Below are 26,334 nucleotides of genomic sequence, written 5' to 3' on the forward strand. Positions count from 1 at the left end.
TTGGCCTTCAGTAATATTTTATCCTTCAGAAACATGGATGACCTTTCTGTCACAAAATCAACGGTCATGTATGTCAAATGTTAAAACTTGAATAGAAGGACAGTTAGCCTTTAAAAAACCAGCCTGGGGACTACACCACTGTTGAAGTTTAATTTAAATGACAGGAGACAGATTATAAACATGGAATGTTTGCCCAGAAAAATAGGATTTAACGCATGCATATCACAATTTTGTACATTTGTATGCCAAAACTATAAAAGTGTAACTTTCTTCTCTCTTTCGTCGGGAGCAGGTTGGAGTAGATGTGCACGTGTGTGAGTGTGCATGAATGGAGCGACGTATAATATGCCTCCTGGCAGCAGTTTTACCTCATGACTCACTAGGAGCCGGTAGAGTGTTTTGAAGGAGTGAGATTGACAGGGCATTATTAAAAAAACCACCCTAGACTTTGAGCCCAAGACGACCTCACCTTAAAGTCCATTATTATAGTCCTGTGTGGGGAGAGCGAGAAATCCATAATTTAATAATGCTGTAAAAGGCAGGCTTGTAGTTTATTCCCCGTAGATTAAAAATAATTGGATTAAACAATAACAATATTTCAGGCAAAGAAACGCAGTTTGTCATTTTAAAGCCAATTGTAGCTGATTTGACAAAACTGATTTTACTATGCTTGAAACAGCCACCATGTGGCTTGGTAATTAGAGAACAGTAAGCAATTTTGGAGAGTAGCAAGTGTTATAAAACCTAGTGACACAATTAAATATTTTTTCCTGTTTTTTTATATTTTCTGTTGACTCCTAAACATAAAAGTTATTTTGTCAGGCTTAAAAGGTTCATAAGACTATAAAAAGAAGAAAGAAAAGAAAGTACAGTAAGAAAGTTCTTTTGGGAACCATAAATGATTTGTCTATTGCATCAGCATGAAAAACCCTTAAGCACCCTACTATAAGAATCTGCATATTGTCCAATGAGGTAAATTATTAAAGAGCACCTTTTTCATTGCTAAAATACAATTTGTTTGCGTGGTTTATGGTTAAAAACACATTATTTTGAAAAAATAAATTTTTATAGTTCCAGATTTCACTCTCTTCATAAAACTCACGGATTTGAAAGCTCTGTGTCCCTGATTGGCCAGCTAATGTGTACGTTGTGATTGGCCTGAATACCTTTGACGTCAGCCGGAAATGTGGCGCTCCTTACCATGTTTGAAAGATTCGGTTGCAACTTACAGGCTGTGGGAGGAGTTATGATAATGTGGGTCCCAGGAAGTTAATTGTTGCCTACAATCTGTAAGTTTGTTGGAGTCCAAAAGAGATTTACGTTGGAGACGATAACTCCCGTCATTGTTTACTTTGGGGTTTGTATCTTTTGCATATCATTAATATGTACTAATACACACTTATGCACCAAAGAAAATCTAAAACTTTGAATCGGACAATAGGTGCTCTTTAAAACAAATGTGCTACCGAAGGGTCTTTACAATAATGCCAAAAAAGTACCATTTTGATTCCCAAAAGAATTATTTTTAGTCAAGATTCTTAAAAGAATTATTTATTTTACAGATTTTTTACTGAAGCTGCGAGAGGACATGATATTATTATTTTGCTTGCTTGTTTCTCGTTATCACGACGTAATTTTCTCTTGATCTCGAAATAACAAAAGTTGTTTTCTCTTTATCCTGACATAATCCAAATCTCATGATGTAATTTCCTCTCCCTAATATTTAGTGTATTTTGAAATGGACTACTGATGCATATGAGTTGGGGTCTTCGCCATCACCACAAGTGTAGCAAATAATTGCCAGTGATGAACTTAATAAATAAATAAAGTTGGACATCGATGTTCATGAATTTAGGGACCATCTCCAAAGTTATAATGTACACGTTTCTATCTTCAATAGCATTATAAATATCTATTTATATTTAACAAATATCTATGCATTATAGCTGACAGCCACATGAACAGTGTGAAGTTGGTTTTGTGACTGTTTGTTGACTGTAATGGTACGTTCACATGGGGCGTAAGCGTCAACTCTTCCCGTTCACTTTTAATGGGTGATGTAATGCATTGCCGAACTGAATTGTGTCAATGCCGTTGCTCGCAGTGGAAGTTGAACATTTTTCAACTTTTCAAGCAGCAATCCATACGTCAGCCAATCATATGGCCTTATGCAAATAACCTAGGCAGAGCCAGCCAATTACGTTTATGGAAGACCGGAGCATGTGTTGCGGCCCTTGTGATTGGCTGTTGGCCACGCTTCCGTCAAGCGTTAACGTTTTCGTCCCGTGTTAATGTACCGTAAGTCATTCCATTTAGGAGCTGTTTAAAGTAGAAACGTGTATATGATGGTCCCTAAATTCAGTTACTGACGATCTATTTTGTAATCCAAGGTAAAATCCAATTTGTTCATCCATGCTAATTCCGCTAAATATACTTTTGCTGTCTACAAACAAAACAACACGTTCTTTCAAGTACACTTAAGCTTTAATTACATCACAAGAATACAACTTTTGTTATCCTAAGATCATGAGAAAATTAAGTCGAGATCTCAAGAAATAAAGTTGTGATCACGAGAAAACAAGCAAGCAAAAATAATAATAGTACACGACTTCTCCCAGCTTCCGTATTTTTTGTGAAACAGAAATTGATGTTAAAGGTTTTTTTGTGGAACCACACAGTAGGGCCCAAAGTGTTTTTACAGTATCATGGCATCATGTGGCACCTTTATTTTTAGTGTAACAAGATGGAAGAGCATTTTTGAGTGATGTAGTGTCACCTCTTTTGTACAATGTCAGTGAAGAGTGGTGTTGTTAGCCTTAGCGGGTCAGACAAAATGAAAAAAGAGAAGTAGGTATCACTCCTCATCGAAGCATGCTCGGCTATCTGGGTGTAGTTGCTAGATCGGCGAGTCGGAGAGCGATCAGTTGGAGAATTAGCCATGACAGACCATTTCTGCTATCGGGTTGAGGGGAAGCGATGAGGGCACCCCCATTTTCTCCTCTCTGGAAAGGGCAGCAACAGAAATCAGACACAATGTTTTGCCCTGTGCTGATCTGAATCTAAAACGCCTTCTTAAACTTGACTAATGATTGTGTGTTTTATAGGTTGTCAGAATGATGTAGGGTTTCTTGATGCCGAGTCAAAACAAGGTCTGATCTGCACCGCGCCTGCTGTTTTTCAAAAGCAACGACTGTAGGCCGATCGGTGTGGTTCGTGAGTATAAAAACAGAAGATTACTAACGCTTAAAAGTCTGACAGAAGGATTAGCAAGCGACGCTAATTGTTTTCCACCCACTCTCTCCGCTGTATAATACTCTGTGGTCCGAGACATTGGGCTTCTTTACAGACTAATTCCTCTTGTCCTAGAAGGATTAAACGGTGCAAATGAATCTTCAGATCAAACCGGTCTAGCTTTGTAAATTACTCTCGATCAAAGCACTTAAACCGAGATGTGTCCCGACACCGTTTCAGTAAAGGTTTTTATCGCTCCTCATTGACCTCAACGTCACTCCACGAGGATAAAAGCTGAACATGATATACGCTTTTATGCGACTTATTGATTTTACAGCTTTTTAACATTTAATTATTCCGATACAAAACTCCACTCAGCAAACAACACAGGAGCCATGAATATCACGCTCGAGTGAGATCCACCGGGGGAGAGGATTCATAATACCTCATTTACTTCCGTTCAGCCTAGCTAGGTAAGACAGCCTGACACATCTGGAGACGACAGTCGCAATGAGAGTAAATTATTATCAGTGGTGCCATAGTGTACGACTGATGGCTGATTTACTTTTTTTTTTAATTAGTGTACATAAGTATAGCGCTGCCAGATGTCAGTGTGGTTCCCTGCCATCGTTCGGCGTCCTTGAATCAAACGGTTCGTTCCTGGGCTGAAACTACAACAGCTGTGCGCTTCCTAACTTCACTCTTCCTCCACCTGCCATTGTCAGACATGCAAACTCACACCTCCTTATATAAGAGAGAGCTGTCCTACCAAAATTCCGGTTTTGGGGCTGCTCCACCGAAGATGCTTAGCTTTCTTGCTTTGTAACACGAACAATGTTGAAGTGTAATTAAAAGTGTCCTCAATCCCTGTTTCAGGGCCGTATGAATGTTCTAATTAGTGCTATCTGAAAGGCCAGGTGGCCATATTGTCTTCTCCCAGAAGAGGAGAGTTATTTGTACCATTTGTGTTATCTAATTATTCATTTTAACATCTCCACCCTGACTGCATGTAGTCCACAACCCCCATCTTGACTCTTGTATAGTTTCATTTCCAAAACCATATTATTCCCTCTATCTCGCTTTCTTTCTTTGTTTTGTGTTATGTTCTCCTTTTCCTCCCTCGAGAGCTGGTTTGTTTACTCTGTCTTTTCCACATCTCTTTCCGTGCTGCCGCATCGGTAATCTCTCTTTCAAATATTTGTTTCTTCCATCACAGGATTTTCCGCCGTGTGACACATTCCTGGAATCTTAACTGTGACTTACTGCAGATACTTTTTGTACTATCTTACATACAAATCTATTCACTATGCCCTGCAAGACATTCAAACACCAGGCTTGTTGATGTAGCAGATGCTGAATCACACAACTTGCTCGGTCAGTTGTTCGGATCGTCACATTTCCTTCCGTTTTGAGCCTCGCGCTTGTCACGGCTCACGTCCGGGTATAAAACGGATGATGGATAGCCAGGAGATGTAAGTGGATGCCGGGGAAAGTAATTACCAACTTTGCCTAGGGTAGAAATTCGGTTAGATAAGCCCTTACCGGAATGTCCAGGTGGACGGAAAAAGCAAACAGATGAGACTCCGTGAAGGTCAGGATGTTATTTTACCAGAACAACAATAATGAGGCCAGCAGCGATTTGAACCAGCTGCGTTTTCAAAGACAATGGCACTATAACATGAAATCGCAGGTTTCGTTGGCTTCGAAAGTGGGTGGTTAAGAAACAGATTGGCTTTAAATGGGAATAAAGGGAAGCCGTCACAATTTTCGTGCCGTCCGGTGGGAATCCCTCAAGCTGGATGACTTGGCAGGCGAGTGAGTGTGTTATGTAGGGCAGGACAGATCTGGTATCTTGCCCAGGTTGGGTTAATTACGTCCCGTCAACCTCTGGGAGGAAGCCTGAAAAATTAACTGTCAGTATAACATGTGTTTAGGTGTGTGGGGGTGGATTTTTTTCTTCCCAAGAGCCTTTCTATTCTTTATCATTCTGTGCAGGTTCATTCAACACTGTATATAATTGCTTAATTATGGGAACTGGATCTTATTAATGTATAGAAAAGTGTTTTACACATGTCAAGAATGTATATAATGGAAAGAATGGAATATGTCTGTGGATATTTATTATTCATACAGCAGTGTCTCAGAGTAAAAAGTGACAACCGAACCATATTAAACCAGATGTTAACAGGTACAGCAACAAGCGCACAGAATGTAATTGGAAAAGAATATAAATACATTTAGCGGCAGATCTCTGTCAATGTCTGTGTTTGCACACACACCATTGCACATTATCAGTTGATCTCCGAGACTGAGTGACCCCAGAGTGCAGAAGTTCAGATGGTAAAAATCAATGGCGTGTGCAATAAACATAAGCAGCCTAATGCGTTTCAGCATCAGGCTTCGCAATTTGATTCACGTAATGGAAAGTTGCAGCAGGTGAAGAGGGTTGGAAACCACTGTGATTGAAAGTTAATCTAATGACATGACACATGATATTTCGCGTCCGTCTCAAGGCGGACAACTGTCCAGAAGAGACGAATAAATAAATAAATTAAACCCGAGGTTGTATTGCACTTACATGAATTGTGAGGATGAATACAAACACATATACTAAAAGCCTGCCTGTATTTAGAGCCAAGAAAATGGGTGTGTTACATGGTGCTGTATTACATTATGGATGCTATTTTTTATTTAATCAGGAACAGGGCACGTTAATAATACATAAATATGTTAAATGCACCAGATTTAGCCAGTATTGGCAAATTTTCATCCGTAGTCCCTTTTGATGCGCACTGGTACTTGTATGAATCTTAGCCATGCAAATGTATCAGATTTTCCTAAGTAAACGCATCACTATTATGCTTTTGCTCATAATAAAACTTCAGTGTACTGTTTGCATTACGGATTAAAATCATGTGGCTTGTCAAAGAGAGTTGGTGATCAACTTTGTGTCCAAAAACCATCCCATGCTCTTAGACTGAACAAGGCACCTAAGCCATCTGTAAAGACTACAATAAACATATGTGGGTGATTCTCGCAAAATTAGACATATGAGGTGTCATGAAACATTTTGATAAAAAAGTAAATGCAAAGTAAGAGTATCAAAATAAGAAGCATACAGTTATCTCTTCACGTACTATTTTGCACATGATTTCAAATGACATCATACAAACCAATTTTGTTGTTTTTTCCACATTTAAGGGGGACATTTTATAACTGCAATGTGTCAATGACTGGATTTTGGTTCTTTGACATGGAAATATTTATAATTTAAAAATCTAAAAAATACAAAAGCTTCAGTGAATGTTATACTATAAACATTTACAGTAAAGAAACATGTGGTATTTGGTGATCAATGGTAAATGTAGAGACAATAATAAAGAATATAAATGTGTCCAAGACCAATTTTCTCATCCTCCGCAACAATTTCCAATCCTTGTTTAAGCCCTCAATAAACTAAAATAAAAAAAAATTGTTGTAAGGGACATAATTGACTGTGACACTCAAGATGGCTACCAGGTAAGCAGTTCTTATTTTTTCTCTCCAGATAAAAGTTGAAATTTTGTTTGTCATAGTACCTAGACAACTTTTTAGTTCTCATTACCGAAACATGAGTTTGTAAATGCATATCATGTTGCGGTAATGATAAATTTTGATAATGAAAATCTAAAAAATGTAAATAATTTTATAGGAAATATATTTTTTAATCCTCTAAAAAATAATGGTCATAGTAAGTTCGGACCTTAATCTTATATGTGCAAAAAAATTGGCTTCAGTGGCTTTTTAAAAAAATCTGATGCTGGACACCTTTTAAGTCTGGATTTCGTGAGAATCATTCACTTGGGTATGGGTAACAAAATACAGTAAACCAGGACACATAATGTGCTGGCAAGCATATGCAGCACTTGCAGTATACAGTAATAGCACTGTGCCAGCAAAGTTTGCATAGACAAGCACCACTTACATTCTCAGTAAAATATATCCAGTTTAGTGCTGTTGTTTTAATGCTGTCACTTGGCATATAGAAGTTTTACCAGTACATAAGTTATACTTTAAAGCATGTTTAAAACACTTTGGTTTAAAGTGCACCTATTTCATTGCTAAAAAACAAAGTTATTTGGTATTATACAATGTGTATGCATGGTTTATGGTTAAAAAACACATACCCTACATGTTTTTAGCTCCAGATATCCTGCCTTCCTTAAACGCATTGATTTTTAAAAAAACTCATAGATCTGAAAAGCGCTGTGTCCCTGATTGGCCAGCTAATATGTACGTTGTGATTGGCCTGAATACCTCTGACGTGAATTTCCATGTGAATGTCTCGATGACAAAAATTTCACGCGCGGCTTTCATGCACGAATGAAGCGAGTACACTCAAAATGTTCAAGCGTCCAACTACGTGCGGTAGACGCGAATTTGACGCCTTAAACGCGTCTGGTGTGAACCCACAGTTACACACCAAAGGAAATGTAAAATCGTGAATCTGACGATACTTGCTCTTTAATACACCATGAAATGCAACCCATAGATGAGTATATTCTGGAAAAACCCAGCTGCTGGGATGTTTTAACTCATGGTTGTGTCAAATATAGACATTCAATTCTAGGTTCATTTAATGCAATGAAGAATGTGTTGAATTGATGATACACTTTGAAGTTGACACATTAGATTATAAAGTCTGGACACATTGTTAGATTTTATACCTTTATTCTCTTGGTATCTCAATCTTCACACATGTTCGTCGGAGATGCCTGCAGCCTTTATTCTCCCACTCATTTCTGAGCCCTCCTTCCAAAAGGTCATAAATTTGGCTCTTAACTGTCCATGTGAAGCAGAGATCAGGGGAGAGATTAGATACTGCACACTAGATCGATGGCACATGGCAGGGCTGTGAGTTCAAATCCCTTTCTGTCACCAGAGCATTATGTCCGAGAGCCCTTCAGCGTTCTGAGGAAATCCTCCATTCGCAGATCTCCAATTGGTTTAAGTACATTGACTGATTGATCCGTCATGGCACAGATCGGTACATCGCCTAGGAATATTCTACTAATATATCAGAACAAAATTGAGTTTAGTTTATAAAAAAGCATTTGCTATGTGCTATGTTAAAATACTAAAATTTTGAGAATGAAGTCAGCACACAGCCAGCATTCGGTCAAAGATGGACAAGCCCTGCCCATTGGGTTAAATTAACCCAAAAAATTTTTTAGATTTGACTAGTGAGGTAGGACTCGTCTCAGACTTGTTCATTCAAAGACTCGGTCTTGACTCAGTGTCGGACCACAGTGGGAGGAGAAGGACTCGTAATTTCAGACCAAGTCCTCGAGACCAACACATTTTTTTATGTTCATATAAAAAACACACAACACATAACAATAATAATAAAATGCAATGTTGATGGCCATTATATGAAAAAAGACATCCCATGGTGCAATGCAAAGATATCCGAGGGGTCGAGGACAAGACAGGGAGAGAGAAACAAAATCCTATTAGTGTAGGGGCCGTTCACGTGTAATGCAAGTGTCACACAATGATGTGGTTTAAATCAGCTTGGTTCCAGACAGGCTAACTATTGTGGCATAAGTATGTTACCCACAGTTGAGGATTTAGCAAATTGGGGGCCCAATGCGAAGGTATCTATGGTAACTATGGGTCTCCATTCGATCTTTAAAAGAAAATTAAACATGCCGATGTTATGGTTCATTACAACCCAAGGGGCTGGGGTCGTCCATTTTTGACCCAACAACCCATTTATAAGAGTGCATTATGAAATTAAAGTGTAAGGTTACAACAATAAATTAAAATGGTTTGCTGCAGTTTTCTTGTGAACCAAATAGTCCAACATTTCACTACTGGCATGACATTTTATGTAAAAAATTATGTTGAGCAAGATAATGTGTGGTGCATACTAAGGGGCTTTGGTCATTTCATTGCTTAAATGGATCTCAATCATCTTTCAGACAAACACATTTTAAGTTCTTTTAATAAATGTCCTTGCTCTTCTGAGCTTTCTTATTGGTAGAAAACAGCAAACAGGGAGCAACTTCTGACTGTAAACACCAAAAAAGTTATCCACACGGCTCCAGTGGGTTAATAAAAGTCTTTTGCGGGTAATCGATGAGATTTTATAAGAAAAAAATCCATATTTTAAACTTTATAAACTCTAATAACTAGCTTCTGGTAATGGCGCCATCTTGGACTGGCGTGAGCCCAAGATGGTGTCGTTACCAGAAGCTAGTTATTATAATATAAAATATGTTTTTCTTTTTTTTTTATCGCAGAAGACCTTTATAAGCCGTGTGGATTACTTCTGTAAAGGATGGATGTTCTTTGTTGGGCTTCAAAGTCAGAAGTTGTTCCCTGATCCCTGTTTTCTCCTGTTGTTTCTAGCTTGAAAGAGCAAGGACATTTACTAAAATAACTCCAGAAATGAAAGATAATGGATATATGTATCTCAAATGGCTTGAGGGTAAGGAAATCATGGGGTAATTTTGATATTTGTCTGGAGTATCGGTTTAATGGCTTTACTGTTTATTGCTCTGAGTAGTCATTGTTATTATTTTTCAGTATTGAATTTTTTTAAGAAGTTGACTGAAAATCTCTTCTCTCGTTTCTTTTCCAGGTCTGCAAAATAACGTTGGTCCAGTTAGTAAGTAAATGAACTCATAGCTCTTAAGCAACAGATGCACAGCTTTGCTTCTCACTTCTCCACTGGTCTACTTCTGGTAAAACTTCCATTTCTGATTTTCAATGGCTCCACCAAATATAAACAGCGTAACCATACGTTATTTCCTTCATGAAGTAATTATAATAGAGTCGATAAAACTGGCAATATTGCTTCTGGCTATTTTAAAGGTGGGCGGACTAATTCAAATGCAGAACCAGATTTCAAAGATAGATGTTTTGCATGCATAAAGGACACGATTGTTTTTCTTTGATAAATAAATGTCACATGGGCCTTATTGAAGTTCAGGACCTCTCCAAAAGTAGAAAGAGAAAAATATCATTTTAATATAAGAAATGCGGCTATGTCTGGTATTATCTGGCCCTGCCAGAGGCCTTGTGAGCCAGCAGAGAGATAAAGTTACAGGAGCAGGAAGGCTGAATAGGGAAACTGGAGCCACAGAGATATTGAACAAGTCAGAATGCATGTAGAGCCCTAAATATTTATTCACATGCCTCACTTCTCCTGGGTCCAGGACTAATATACACCTTTCCTTTTTTGAAAGCACAGTGTAATCTATATTATATACACTGCACAAGTCAAATCTTCAATATTTTAATGATTAATTCATTACGTCTGAGATTTGTAAAATATAGTTTACTGTTGCCAGTTCAGAAATACAGTACTTAAATTGCACATTGAATCAGAAATGAAGGTCAAACCAAGTGGACCATCTCTATCCGCTCACCCTCCAATAGATGCTGTGTGTTTGGCTGTAATGCATGGCCTCTGTCACATCATTTTTGCATGAGCTCAAGCGATGTCAAACCACCCTCCCACATGCTACTGTACCATAAACATACATTTACTGTCCCTCATGGTGAATTTACACACCTCCATTTAGAACGACACAAAGAGGAGACACTCGCAATACAGCCAGGGTCACATTTTAACACCAAAACAGAGATGAATCCATAAAAATGTCCTCTGACTATTACTGTAACAATTACAGGTGCTCTCCACCTTCACGAAGCTATAGAGCACGCGTATAAAAAAGACTTATGTTATGCCCATCCTTGAAAAGGAAAACACTGCAGTTTCCTCAGAGTTGCTTGAGGCTAATTGAATTCTTTATTAACTTTTCCCAATTCTATTTCAAGTTTATTAAGCCTGCCAGAATTGCCTAATGCAGGCATTACTGCCAAATTAATATTTTAAGATGAGATTTTGGCTGCTCAGGATGGCGTAGCATTGATTAAAATCTGTCACTTCTCATTGATGTAATTTTGATCAGAATGTTCACTAACAAAAACATTAATGAAGAGCAGATGCAACCAGCATTGGGTCTAATCGCTTGCTAATAGAGAACACATTTTACATCAGTAATAAAGCTCTCGCTGTGGTGCAGGAAGCTTGATGCTGGCTTTCATGCGTGTTAGTGTCATAAAATGAAACAAGAAGGGACAGCTGGATTTCTCTGTTATTCTGTGGGCAGATCTCTTCCAAACTAATAATGACTCAAGCGGTTGCTGTGTGTCCACTCTCTGTGTCTCACAAAACTATAAAAAACAAAAGACAACTTCAGTAAAACCATGGACTGTGAAAACAAAGAGTGTTTCTCCTATTTTTAGAGAGTGTTGGGGAAAGTTACTTTTTAAAGTAATGCATTACAATAGTAAGTTACTCCCAAAAAAAGTAACTAATTGCATTACTTTTTAGTAACTTTTGCGTTACTTTTTCTTGGCTGAGGCTTGATCTTTTTAAGGCATTGCAGGTGTTTTTATGACTGAAAAGTTCTGCATTCAGAAATTGCCTATTTCATCACAAAAATGTCGAGCATCTCAGTTTATGACTCAAACTGTTCCCACACAGGCGTGTACGCTTAGTGCATATTTTTATGTGACTACATTCAGTTTAACTCTTTCCCCGCCATTGACGAGTTAACAAATTAATTAAAGGGATAGGTCGGCCAAAAATGATATTAAACCCATGATTTACTCACCCCCAAGCTGTCCGAGTTGCATATGTCCATCGTTTTTCAGACAAACACATTTTCAGATATTTTAGAAAATGTTTTAGATCTTTCAGTTGATTAAATGTGAAGTTACAGGGTCCACGTCCTTGAAGTCCAAAAAAAGTGCGCAAAAGATAAACAAAGGTCTTCTGAGGGTAATCCGCGCGGTGTTGTTGTAGAAATATCCATATTTAAAACTTTATTAACGAAAATAACTACCTTCCGGTAGCGCTGCCATCTTAGTCGCCTCCGCTTTCAAGATCAGAGTTTTACGCAACTTATGGAGGTTACCTACGAATTTTTCATACGTCACTAAGAAAAGTGCGTACACTACGCTAATACTCTCTCCTGAATACAGAGGAGTCTAAGATGGCGGCGCTACCGGAAGGTAGTTATTTTCGTTAATAAAGTTTTAAATATGGATATTTCTACAACAACACCGTGCAGATTACCCTCAGAAGACCTTTGTTTATCACCCTGGAGCCGTTTGGATTAATTTTGTGAAGGGTGGACGAACATTTTTTGGACTTGATGGACGTGGACCCCGTAACTTCACATTTAATAAACTGAAAGATCTAAAACATTTTCTAAAATATCTGAAAATGTGTTTGTCTGAAAAACGATGGACATATGCAACTCGGACAGCTTGGGGGTGAGTAAATCATGGGTTTAATATCATTTTTGGCCGAACTGTCCCTCAATATAACTCAAATATTAATTAAAAAAGTAATGCGTTACTTTACTTGTTATTACAGAAAAGTAATAATATTATGTAATGCACGTTACTTGTAATGCGTTACCCCCAACACTGTTGTTAGATTAGTTGGATTTTGGAAATTGAATCGATTAACACTTTACAATACGGTAGTATTTGTTAACATTAGTGAATGCATAAGCTAACATGAATTACAGTAGCAATATAGTTTATCAGCATTTATTAATGCTAGTTAAAGGGATAGTTCACCCATAAATGAAAATTCTGTCATCATTTTCTCATCCTCATGTTGTTCTAAATCTGTATGTATTTTTTTCTGATCAATACAAAGAAAGATAGTTTGATAAATGATGGTAAACACACAGCTGATTGTAACCTTTAACTTCCATGGTAGGAAAACAAATATTATGGAAGTATTGTGATAAATGATGAAGAAGATATTTTGATAAATTATGGTAAGTACACATTTAATGGTACCCGATGAATTCCATCGTATTTGTTTTTCCTACTATGAAAGTTAATGGTTCCAATCAGCTGTGTGCTTACCATCATTTATCAAAATATCTTATTTTGTGTTCATCAGAAAAACACAAACAACATGAGGATGAGAAAATTATGACAGAATTTGCATTTTTTGTGTTTGTGTGTGTGTGAACTATCCCTTTAATGCCAATGAAATTGTCCATGCTGTTGCTGTTTTACAAATAATATTTTTAAATTGATGATGTTAAAAATTAAAGTAAGGCTGATAAACCATTGTTATTTTATTAGAAATACTAATCTAAAATAAGAGAAACACTTTACACTTTATAATGTTGACACATCCTCAGCTCACATTATCTTATTTATCCTCCAAGAAAAAAACATTTGTTCTCCATTTTTAATTTCTGTCATAAAATATTACTGGAGCTTGAACTGAAAAGTCATAGTTACGTTTATGGAATTCCGCAAATCACATGGAAAAGTCATTTCTCCCAATGTGATTGGACATTTCATACTGGGTATTCAGGATGGGTTTCCCTTCTGCGTGTGCATGCAAAACACCATACTATATCCCTGGTGAACCAAACAATTGTCTTATCAAATCACGGACGTGTCCTCACTGGAATTCCTGCACCCTGTCTATGTTTCACGTGCCCACACACCGAGGTCAACCACTAGGCAGCACGTAAGGGACTCAACCATGTTTGCGTCATACAAAAGGAGCGTTTGGTTTGGTCCTCTCGCTTTAGTGCTGCCTCTGAGATTGACACGAGACCTCTCCATTCCCAACCGTAATATTTCCGCCTTCCGAGGAAATAATGCATTGTATGTAATTATGAGGATTTCCCATCAGTTCATTTCAACTTCTATTTTCACATACTTTTTAGAAAGAGTCTCAGTAATCAATTTAATAAACCAAACACGATTATACATATGTACACGTGTGTATAAGAGAAAAGTTACACCACACTTACTTCCAACAGTCTGACACAATTTCTCTTCATATCTGTCAGCTGTCATTCCCATGCAATACAGCGTACGCCACCACAACACACAGCTCAATTACATACAATCTCTGGAGAAGATCTCTGGAGTGATTGGTCTGTTGGTTGCTTGTTGTTCTCATCGAGCCATTCGGCTCACTTTTATGAATGACCCATCTGGAGATGTGTGTAGCTGTTTCTGTGTACATAAGTCCGACCCGGACCCGTCCTAGTGCATCTCATAGCCAGTGCATTCAATTAACTCCTGATTTCTCCTGCTTGCATGCAGTTCGGCAGAACATATCATCCCTAGGTGTCGCAAACCGAAATCAAGGTAGGGTCATTTTTCAACTTGGATACAATTTTTTTATCTGACTCTCAAAATTTCATAGGATGCTGAAGATTCAGCCATTCCCTATTGACAATCTTCTTTATTGACTAGCTCTTCTTAAAAACAGTACAGAATAATTCATTTGGGCAGTGGTTTATTTAGGCCAGGGGGGAACTCTGGGTCCTGAAGGGTCACTGTCCTGCAGAGTTTAGTTCCAACCCTAATCAAACACACATGCATTTTATTTCCAAATAATCCTGAAGACTTTTATAAGATTTTTGGGTTGGAACTAAACTCTGCAGGACAGTGGCGCTCCAGGACCAGGTTTCCCCACACCTTAAGCCCTCTCAATCCTGTCCTGGCTAGAACCGAAAACAGGTCATGCCTGTTTTATCTACAGTAGACATATTCAAGAACATATCCAGTAAGGGGCGATTCACATTTCACGTCTTTTGCACGCTCAAGTTCGTTATTTCAAATGTAGGTGCACGGCATGCGCGCTTATAATGGAAGCGATGCGGCCGCGACGAGCATGCGGTGTAACGCGCTTGTTTTTTCCAGGCGCGTCTGCACCACATCGAGTTAAAAATATTTCAACTTTTCAGGATGCCGCTAGCGCACCGCAGGTCATGTGACAGGAACCAACCAATGGTTGCGTTTTCCGCGCGGTTTTAGACGCAAAATGTGAACCGTCCCTTAATCAGTTGCATAAATGTCCACAGAGAAACATCATAGAAAAGTAAATCTGAATAAATAGGATAGAGGGTTGGCTGTATGGTCATGGGTCGAAGGACATGGTGCTTTTTTGCCATTTTGTAACTGCATGATAAACAGATAATTTTGGTATTGCCCTTGTTGGACAGGATAAAATGGTCAAAAAATGGTCCCAGGTTATCACTGGGGCAGTGCCCTTTAAAAAAATCCTAATATGAACCCAAGGTACACGTGTGCACTACTTGGTACCAGTGTGTACCTCTGAGGTACTAATATGAAGTCTTTAGATGCAAAGGTGTACTTTTTGGAAGGTTACCGCCCCAGTGATAGCTAGGGACAATTTTTTCTGAGCGTGTATAGGGATATAAGCTTTATAAGTGCTCGCACAAAACACTGGAAAACTCAACCGAATGCCAGCTGTGCAGTTTCTGCCAGCAATCAACTTCCAAGCAACAATACTTGCAGGGACAAGAACGTACACCGTGTATCTATGTTTTTTGTTCCAGGCTATTATTAAAATACATTCATGGCACAAAAATACAGTTCATCTCAAAACAGTAATGGTAATATAATTATTTATAATTTCTGTTTGATTTCATAGTTATGTTTTATTTGATCTATTTTCTTTGCTGTTTATTTTTGTCTTTATTTTGTCTAGTAGCTCCTCAAGTTGCTTTGTCAACCGTTCCTACTGTACAAGTTGCAAACAGTAAGCGAGGTAGGAGGGTTGTCATTCATATATCCTCTCATTAATCTATATCAGTGTATGTCGTCCAAATTACCCACAAAACCCGGAATAAATCAAGAGTGAACGTTGTACTTAAATTCCTTCAACTAATACACCTAATATTCCTTACCCATTTTGTGTTTTTTTTCTTCATTGTTTTATGATTATAGCCTACGTAAATCTCATTTATTGACATGCTTGACTGCTGTAGGGACACAGCAAAGTTTTTGAAATCACTGACAAAGATTCAACTTGATGAATCAGAGGGGAAGCATCATATTCACTCCCTGTTGGATTAATGGCTTGTATACAGTCAATCTTGCAGATCCACGTTCGGATGAGAACACGGAATCTGATATAATTCCTCAGTGGCCCGCAGACGAGAAGCTGCGTCGCGTTTTTTGTTTTATCAGGCCCTCTAAAACATTTTCCTGACAGAATGATTGACACATCCAGGCAGCTTTAGAGATCGCTTTACAGGAGATATGTCTGTCTCACTTCTCCACTCACGGGATAGAGGAAATGGATGTTGAGGAGGCCTGTCCTCAATCCAGATCTTGATAATAAGAATCTTTCATTTCTCCTGATAGCCCTAGCATCAACTCAAGGAAAAGACTTGGGGTTTTACAAGCACAACCGCCTGTCCGTCACATGCGGAGGCCCGGCGGGTTGAAAATTTGTTATGCGCACTGGTCAGCTGGTTGACCAAGTGTTTCTGGTATTTAGGTATCAGCTTATAATTGTTATTTTAGGAGTAGCATCCGAGATTTAACTTCACTTTGAAACTAGGACAGACTCCTGTGGGTCCTGGATAAACGCAGTTTGTTTTGTTTTTTCAGTTTTTTGGAGACTATGGGGAAATAGATGGGAAGTTATTTCTGATTTGGTTGTGCTATTTCTCATTTTAGAGCTGACAGAATCAATACTGAAAAAAATGCTTTGTCTTTCATTTTAACGGCAGTTGTTCTGTGGAGAGGATACAGTTTGTGTACCCATTTCCGACCTGTGAGCTTTTGTTATTTTTGGGGGGAATAGAAAATAGAAGGCATTGTTTTATTCCTCCGTTTCAAAGTTCCAGCTCCTCCAGTGCACTTTTCCATCATTTATATGAGACGACTCTCCATGAGCAATAGAATATAAATGCAGCGGATGTAAATTTCAAACCGCGTTTGCGTCTGCATTCCGCCGAGGTTGAAAATTACATCCGCTCGTGTTTTTATTTGTACCCCGTCGTTTCCATGTAACATTTCTGTTGTTATTTTCTCTTCCATCACTGTGGTGTGCTCGAGGCGAATTCTGTAATAACAACACCGCTTCTCCATTCATCTCAAGGTGATCTAACATCTAACACTGCCGGCTGCATCCATAGCAGTGCCCGTCACCCTTCTGCTCTTTCAGATCATCCAAACCTTGCATGCCATGGTGCCCCTCTTCTGCAATACCGCCGCGATTTGCACACTCTTACCCTAAACACAGCACCATCTCTCTCCCCTTTTTGCAAGACTGCGAATGCTTCAGTCACTCCAATCGCTGCAGTTACATCGAGGTGCTAAACACCGTCATTTGCGTGAGCTGTAAGCACAACACTAGGGGGCAGCACTGTCAGCTGTGCAAGCTTGGATACTACCGCAATGCCTCAGCAAAGCTGGACGATGAGAATGTTTGCATAGGTCAGTCCTCTAGAACTCCCATCCACAAACATGGCTTATCGCACATCCCAAATCTGCCATCTGGCCTTTCATTCTATCATCTTCCATTCATTCAGCCCCTTTTCTGTGTTTGTCCATCCCACTGCCGTCACACGAGTCCCAACACGCATGCCTTTGTGCGTCAGCAGTACCGCATTGATCCCTCAAGTCTTTGATCCACAAGCACAAAATCTTGTCTTATCAAGTGAAGTGTCAAGAGTAAAGATGAGAACTGTAAAATCTCAGTTGGGATAAAATGCTTAGTCAAGTCAAATGTATTTATATAGTGCTTTTTTACATGGATGCATTGTTTCAAAGCAGCTTTAAACTCTGGCTGGGTTATTTTTACCAATGCTTGGTAAATATTGGACAGAACACATAGTTCGGTTAAAATTATTATTATAACCCATGCTTGCATAACAACAACCCAACATTGGGTCATTTTGAACCCAGCGTGTGTTCTGTCCAATATTTACCCAGCATGGGTTTAAAATAACCCAACTATTTTTAGAGTGATGAAAGAATTAAAGAAACTATAGAAATAAATATACATTTTATAGAGTAGATTATGTGGTATTATTACATGGCTTTTTATTCTGAGAAAAAAAGACTTACAGTATGTGTCTCTTCTAGAGTTTCAGGAGAGATCTCTCAGTTTATCAAAGCCCAAGGTCTGTAGTCAATAGAGATTTTAAAATGCATTACAATGATCGCATTACAATGATCTAGACTACACTGCACTCTTAAAAATAAAGGTGCTTAAAAGGTTAATTTAGAGCAATGCCATAAAAAACCAAGGTTCTTAAAAGACCAGTGCGGTGACAAATCGCAGTTGAACCTCACGACCCACGGTTCGGCTCGCATGCGATTCGCGGATTAATACGGAAATAGGGAAAAGTTGATCATTTGCACATGTTTCAAAGGCTTGCGAATGTTAACATTCAAGTGATTTTAAACAATTTAACCATAAAAAGGCACTAAAGTGAGCAGCTTTCTGTATGCACATGCGGTTGAATGTGTCCCGTCCAGCTCCAGTCAGACGTGATCATCCCTATCCCTTCAAGGATCAGAACACTTGATGTGTAAACTTTAGAAAGAGATGTGCTACTGTATCTCATACTGTAGTCCATTAAAATACATTTGGTGAATAGAGCAATAAAGCCACCGTTTATGCAGCGACGTTTGGAATCCCCCCTGTCCATGAGTGTGCCGCGTGTTTAAGGGCACTTAAAAGTGTACACGGAGAGACGCGTTTCAAAAAGCAATCAAACATAAAATCTTTCTGTTCTTAACAGAGCGCATACAAACAAAATGAATTCCAAAGTTATAATTTTTCTAATAAAAACATTTGTTTATGTGTTAAGTTTATGTATAGAAAAACATGTACAAGATTATCTTAAAGAGACAATTAACCTTAGGTCTGTGTTATTAATGTTAATCAAACAACCCAAGACAAAGAGAAGATCACTTCTGCGGCTCTAAAAAAATATAATTATATTTAATTTATAAAATAAAGACAGTGTTATTATTCATTTGATTTGATTTCTGTAACTAATGCTTATTTTAGACCTTACTTAATGTGCAACTTTCTTTTTTTACTGTATATATTTTTGTAATCTCTTTATTTTAATATAGAGATTACAATTAGATTTTTATCTTTTTTTGCTGATCCGAAAAATTATCTGATTTGTGTCTCAAAAACCACAATGTGATCCGAACCGTGAGTTTTGTGATCCGTCACACCCCTATAAAAGACCCATTATAATCTGCAGAAGAACTATTTTTGAAACAGAAATAAAGGTTCTTTATGGAACCATTCAGCCAGAAATGGCATTGTGAAAAACCTTTATATTAAGAACGTGAGCTATGCTCTTTCATTAATATTATAGCTATACTGTGCATTATCTCTTTTAAGTCTATTTTTATTCTCCCAAAAGAATTTGATTTAATTTATTTAAATTAAACACAATTTACAGCTCTGCTGAGAATCCTGAACTATGGAGGAGCAACTACAGAGAGAAAGAAAAAAATAATAATAAGTATGGGGAATAACAATAGTGATGCCTTGTGTGAATGCAAGCACCACTGAATAGAGATGAAAATAGACATTGAACAAAAAGAAAAATACAAAGTAAGAGATAGGAAGAAACAAGAAATGGAGGGTAAATAAAACCAAACGAAAAAGTAACAGGAAAAGATTGGAAGAAATAAAAACAAGACAAAAATAAAGCTAGACACAAGTGTCATTGTGAGGCAAAGGTGATGTCTGCCATAGCACTTCTCTGCTGAGGTGTCTGGGAGGACTAACACCCACAGTGAAAGGTGCTGTGTGCTGCATATGTCACTCTGAGAGAGAGAGAGAAAGAGAGAGAGAGAGAGAGAGAGAGAGAGAGAGGAAGCTGCTTTAGACATGAACACACATCTTTAGGTGTTACAGGTCACCGACTCTGACCTCCACTTTCACCCGACAATATTTGCAGTCAGAAGAGGCTCACACACCTGTCAAAATATGTGAAAATTGACCCATGGGACACGTTTATAGTTTGTTTTAGCAAAGCATTAATAATGAATGAGCATTAATGTATTTCACTTAGAAATAAAATGCTCTTTAAAGTACTGAGTTTAAAAGCTGCATTTACACTTCTTCATAGCTGTTACTCTGTGCGGTTCAAAAAGCTCAGTGTTTCGCTTTGCAGAAAAGCAATAAATTGTGTTTTCATATCAGTATTTATGTTTCAAGACAGCTTAAAGGGGCCATGTCACAAGTCACAAGTTTTAAGATGTCAAATAAATCTTTGGTGTCCCTAGAGCACATATGTGAAGTTTTAGCTCAAAATACCATATAAATCATTTATTATAGCATGTTAAAATTGCCACTTTGTAGGTGTGCGCAAAAATTTGCCGTTTTGGGTGTGTCCTTAAAAATGCAAATGAGCAGATGAAGTGCAAACACTGATCGCAATGATGGTGGTTTGTTGCGATTGAAACTCAATTGTGCTGGGAATTATTTTCTCTCTCTCTCTCTTTCTCTCTGCACTAAATGACAGTGCTGTGGTTGGATAGTGCAGATTAAGGGGTGGTATTATTATAATAAGAGCTCCTTATGACATCATAAGGAGACCCAAATTTCAACAACCTATTTTTTCATTTTGGTTTACCAAAACTAAGTTACTGGGTTAATCTTTTTCACGTTTTCTATGTTGATAGAAGCACTGGGGACCAAATCATAGCACTTAAACATGGAAAAAGTCAGATTTTCATGTCATGGCCCCTTTAACTCTTTCACCGCCAGCGTTTTTAAAAAAAGTTGCCAGCCAGTGCCAGCGTTTTTCATGATTTTCACCAAAGTTTAATGCCTTCCAGAAAATTTTCTTCTTTAAATATATAAACATACAATATACCAAATGAAAGAACAGACCCTCTGCTTTCAAAAAAAAAAAAAAAAACGTTTCATCCTACCTTCAGTAGTTCTTTTGTAATCAGCTTTTGAATATGGGTAGGTTTCTGCAAAAACACCACATTTTGAGCAAAAAGCAGAGATAATTCCATTTTTGTGACGGACTTTTCATAGAGATCCCATTCAGAGCGATCTTTAAAACAGACACGGACATGCAGCCGCTTGCCATAGGGCAATACTTCTGGATTTAAAAAGTTGCGGTGATGCGGAAAGACGGAAAATCTCGTCAATGGCGGTGAAAGAGTTAATGTAAAATCATGATCAGCAATATCATAACACACATAATCTCATTAGCATACCAAGTTTCTCGTTGTTTTTAATAAAAACATACAGTATATTTCCTCCTAATAGCTTAGCATTAGCAGAAATTAGTAGAAATGTTCTCCATAGGCGATATCATTGTAGGTTTTGAATGCCCCCCTGGTAGCACCATTAGAGGAACCAAAGCTGTAATAACAAAACTGTTCAATATGCACAGTGTAATCGTCCGGTAAAGGCAGTTAAACATCGACTGCTTTTGCATTATGGGCTTTCCAAGGAGTTTAACATTCATAATGTCCCTGAAGTAAATACCATCGTCTCCATTTCCACCCTCACTCACCTACCCCAGCTGATGCTTCTCATTTTGTTTCTTCGAAATGGTAGACGTGAGGTAAATATTCAGTGATGCTGGTTATAAATCTGTCCTTTGTAGACTAGCAATGTGCATGAAGGAGGCAACAGAGGCCCATTTTAAGCCAAATACGCTGTAAAAAAGCAACATATTTCATGAGGCTGAAGACCGCAGACCCCGTCTCTCCACTGTGTGTATGTGTGTGTCTTGTTTCTACAGAGTGTAAGTGTAATACCTATGGCTCAGAAGCTAATTCCTGTAATGGCACAGGAAATTGTATTTGTAAGGAAGGAGCAACAGGGGCTCAGTGCCACGAATGTCTGCCGGGATATTTGTGGGACGATGGCTGCAAATGTAAGTAGAACCTTCACCCAACCTGCAGCTTTGGTCCCTTGCTACTGTATCTTTCTTTCTCACTAGCTCTCTCACCGGCCGCACTCCCTCTCTTCCCGCTCTGTCTGTTCGCTGCTGCATTTTGGCTAGGAATGATCGGCTTGGTTTGCTTAGAGCACTTGGAAAAGAATTTGGATTGACTTCCATCCGAGGCTCAGTCGCACCTGTTCCGCCACTTTGTTGTTGGAGACAATTAGCATAGCGATCATTATTCTTATTGTAGAATTATTTCTATAGCATCCCAGCAGAATTCGTTGCATGTGTGTTTGCGCTGATTCAAACTCCGGACCTCTGAGAATGTGGGCAGATGATGGCAGACAGCTGAGCTAATATTTGGAGTGAGCAGAACCTCAGATTCCTGTGCTAATTCTCCACTGGCTGTTTGCTGTTATGGCCACATGCAGTGCGATGGCTCGCACTTCTCTCTTGGCTCCGAGCGTTGCGGTTGAAACGATCTGCAGGTCAAGCATTGATTTGTATTCTCTGCTATGAGCTTCTATGGGCCGCAAGCATCAAAGGTCAACATTTCCCAAAGCCTCAGATAGCAGAGGCGTCGTTACAGAATGAACAGAAAGTCGCATGTAATAATGTCAAATTTGGTACGTATATTGAGTCCGGTTATGCTTCGAATGCAATGGTGTGGGGCAGATTTACGTAAGGCAGGTTACAAAAAGGTGCAAATGAGCAGATGCTCCCTTTACTGTCCAGAAACAAAATATTCATGACTCACACAAGTCATCTTCCATGAAGATGCATTACCATATGACTGTGTTGCAGCCAATGGTATGCAAGATGGCAATGCACCATAATCATTTTCATTTGATGTCGTCATCAACACAACAGCATTTTGTAAGTTGCCTAGAAAAAAGATTTAAGCTCGCTTTCATCTCATGACTGAGCAAAGTCCCGAGGGCCGAAATGTTTGTGCAAAATCATAAAATCTAAGGCTTTTCCAGATGCACTTCCAGGATGCAATTAAAGCTCAAATCTTTCTTCAAATAAGCCACCGCTCCATGCAATCTAGTGCTGTTCTCTATAAATATTATCCCTCTTATCAAAAGCAAACCCATTAAAACGTTCAATTTATTCTCCTATTAGGGTTTATTTACATGCCAGTAAATTATAAACGTGCTACCCGTCAAACCAGTGCACCTTGTGTGGAACCTCAAAAACCTTTCGAAGGACCTTCTGTTGCTCTTTTAAAATAGGTGCTCGTATTTATCAAATAAAAAATGTCTTTCCGGGCACTGTCTCTAGAGATTAAAGCATAGGCTATGGAGGTTAAACAGTTTGTTGCACTTGAAAGATATGTTTTCAACCAACTGCAGAGTGAGTCGAGTAAACTTCTATGCCCTTATCCGTTGGAAGGTAAATGTGTTTGTTAGGACTCATAAAAGCCATAAATCACTGATGAGGACCTTCTCCTCTGACACCATTTCCTGGTCACTGGGGACATCAAACTGATGTGAACCAAAAAAACTTGAAACTCTTGAGAGATGCATTATGTATGAAACTGTGTCTCTGGGTTTGTCTTCAGACGAGACGTAAGAACACTCTTGCTAGAGGCCAATCGATCAATCCGCTCTATTTTACCTCAAAGAGGAACCCTTCAACAGATATAGATTGCTACAGACGCAATCCACTCATAACTCCTTACCTCCTTTTGTACGATGTCCTTTTCATGGATAGTTTGGTAATAGGCAACATTGATGTTTCAATTCCAGACAGCTCAAGTAACCGTTTAAAAAAAATGATGCAACAAAAGTTATTGTATTTAATCAGTAAAGCTTGTTTCTTTTTTGTATTTTTTATTAACTTAATTAAATAAATTAATTAAATATTATTAATATAAATTAATATATTATTAATTAAATAAATTAAATAATTAAATAAGCGTGAAAATGTCATGCATGTTATGATTATATGCACAAGCGTTGTCACTGTTACACGCCTGGCCGGAAGTTAACATCCGGTATGTGTTTGTTTATCCGCCTGGCTAGTGGCTAAATTGACGTCTGGAACAAATACCTTGTCGAAAATAAAAAAGATTTGGTTTGGAAAATGACCTCTGTGCAAAGAGAGGTTTGCCAACCAGGCGAGAATTCATGGATTTGTAGCTAATATTGTATACATGTTACATATTAAAGTTAGCTCCGTGTAGTATAGTTGATGCACTTTAGCTACGTTTTCAACTAAGGTTATTTATTTTGCATGTTATCAGAAATAATCTATTCTAGAAGGCCTCTGTTGATATTGATTCCTTACCGAAGTCTACTGGAAGTTAAGTTTGGGCCACAAGTTATGTGTTTATGTGGTTGTCCCTAAAACCGTGTATATCAGAGACTAACTGTACGTTCACACCGCCGCCAGTGAGAGCGTAAAAAAGCTCTGGCTGCCCTGCCAACAACGCTATAGATAAAGTGTAGTATAGATAAAGGAATCCTCTCAGGCTGAGGTTTCCGCCTTCTGATTGGTTGCCGCCGAATCGCGTCATAGCTCATTACCATAAAGTTAAGCTGATTTCAATTCTCCTCGATGCTCACACCGTCCAAGAGGCAAATCTGCTCACCAGAGCTCGCTACTTCCGATCACTTTGACGATCTTGCCGATGGCGGTGGGAATGTACAGTAAGGATTAAAGCATTCCAATCTAAAAAAAAACTTTACCCTGCTTACCAAACTCAACACTTTAAAAAAAATGCATTTGGGTTTTAAAGAACCCAACTTAGAACTTTGTTCTAAGAACAAAGAAAGACATTGGGGGTTCAAACAACATGAGGGTAAGTAAATAATGAATTTTTGGGTAAACTATCCATTTACATTAAAACTATCCTAAAGTTATTAGGCATCAAGTTCAAAAACAAATGACACTGTAAAACCTTTCTTGTTGCACTTTAAAGTTTTATTAACTTGAATTCATAATTAATTTCCACTTTCTGACTAGTGTGAAGTTGCTATAAATAATAAAAAGAATTTAGCTAAGAATTAGTTGAGTTATTTCAGCTTTATTTTAATAACTTATAGCAACTCCTCACTATAGTCGAGAAAGTTAAAATTAATTGTAATTTCATATTAATTAAACTTAAAAATGTTAGTGCAACAACCCTGTTAAAAGCAAAAAAAGTTTATTAAAGTGATTCAAATTATAACCCTTTTTCACCTAAATTGAAACTAAAGTGAAATTTTAAGTTGATTAAAGCAACACTAAAGAGTTTTTTTACCTTAAAATAACGTTTCCAAAAAAGTTTCAGTCATTCATCCACTCGAAACAGGGTGAACGGCATATCCACATTCGCTTTGCAGCCCTCTATCGGCCAAAACCGCACTAAAGAAGTTTCCAACCATCGGGTCGCAGTCCTGTAGTTTGAGTGAAAACTACAAAAACTTGCTTTACGGCAGACCTACAACCCAATCAGAGCCAGCTTTGCTGCAGTAGGCTAAATCAGTGGTTTTCAAACAGGGGGGCCGCGAGATGGTGCCGGGGGGCCCCAGTTTTATGACATTTTATGACATACATTAATTTATCATGAATTCTGTGTAATTAAACCTAAAAAAATAAGGCTACTTACCAAAAGCACAACTTTTTTGTATAATTTAATGTTTTTTTTTTTATTAAAATGTTGAGTTTTAGAACAGTTTTTTGTCACAAATTTTCTTTGGGGGGCCGCGAAGGAATGCACCGTACACAAGGGGGGCCGCACGCTGAAAAAGTTTGGGAACCACTCTGCTAAATTATTTACGACAGTGGTAATGGACAATTCCGCTTCCAACCTGTAGGGGGAGCAAAGAGCAAAAACTCTTTAGTGTTGCTTTAAACTTAAACCGATTTAAGTAATTTTTTGATCCAACTTTTCACTTTTTACAGTAAATATATTTTTTTGTGTAGCAGTGGTGGTTGGTGACTTTTCTTTCGAGGGGAGCGAATTCAAAATATGCGTTTATTGCATCATGTGAGCCTATGTGCATCACGCATCTGGTCAATACATGCTGCCCACGCATCGTATAGGTTTATGATAAAAGATATGCTCACATTCACAAAATACTTGCAAGACACTAACTTAACACTAAACTCTTATTAGATTAAATGAGTATCTGGCAAACATGAGCGTCTCTTGTATCATAAAGCCTTTAGACGTGTGTGCAACAGGCACTTTTTTGACAAGACGCATGATGCATATGGTTAACATGATGCGCCAAACACATATTTTGACATGATGAGCCACACACATGATGGGCTAAAAACATGTTGTGAAGATGCGCCCTCAAAAAATAAGTCACCGGCCGCCACTGCAGTGTAGGTAAATGTCATTCTGCAAAAT

At 38.2% G+C, this 26,334-nt stretch overlaps 2 protein-coding genes across 7 annotated transcripts in view; one reads left to right on the forward strand and one right to left on the reverse strand.

Moving 5' to 3' along the window:
- Positions 1 to 26,334, forward strand: part of ntng1a (netrin g1a) — a 118,586-nt gene that overhangs the window by 87,374 nt on the left and 4,878 nt on the right. For 2 of the 6 annotated variants that reach the window (XM_065258493.2, XM_065258492.2), the window contains exons 5-7: positions 9,857 to 9,883; positions 17,368 to 17,535; positions 21,843 to 21,977. In XM_065258493.2, the coding sequence (XP_065114565.1) occupies positions 9,857 to 9,883; positions 17,368 to 17,535; positions 21,843 to 21,977 (330 nt within the window). Of the gene's footprint in view, positions 1 to 9,856; positions 9,884 to 14,382; positions 14,428 to 17,367; positions 17,536 to 21,842; positions 21,978 to 26,334 lie in introns of all 6 variants that reach the window. The other 4 variants (XM_065258498.2, XM_065258495.2, XM_065258497.2 and 1 more) reach the window with 4 other exon arrangements.
- The window catches only part of LOC135740278 (guanine nucleotide exchange factor VAV3), a 121,059-nt gene continuing 113,849 nt past the window's right edge, over positions 19,125 to 26,334 (reverse strand). The window contains exon 26 of the mRNA XM_065258490.2: positions 19,125 to 19,899. Within this exon, the coding sequence (XP_065114562.1) occupies positions 19,895 to 19,899 (5 nt within the window). The 3' untranslated portion in view covers positions 19,125 to 19,894. The remainder of the gene's footprint in view (positions 19,900 to 26,334) is intronic.

Source organism: Paramisgurnus dabryanus, chromosome 22 (assembly GCF_030506205.2).
Source record: "Paramisgurnus dabryanus chromosome 22, PD_genome_1.1, whole genome shotgun sequence".
In the NCBI taxonomy this organism is placed as follows: Eukaryota; Metazoa; Chordata; class Actinopteri; order Cypriniformes; family Cobitidae; genus Paramisgurnus; species Paramisgurnus dabryanus.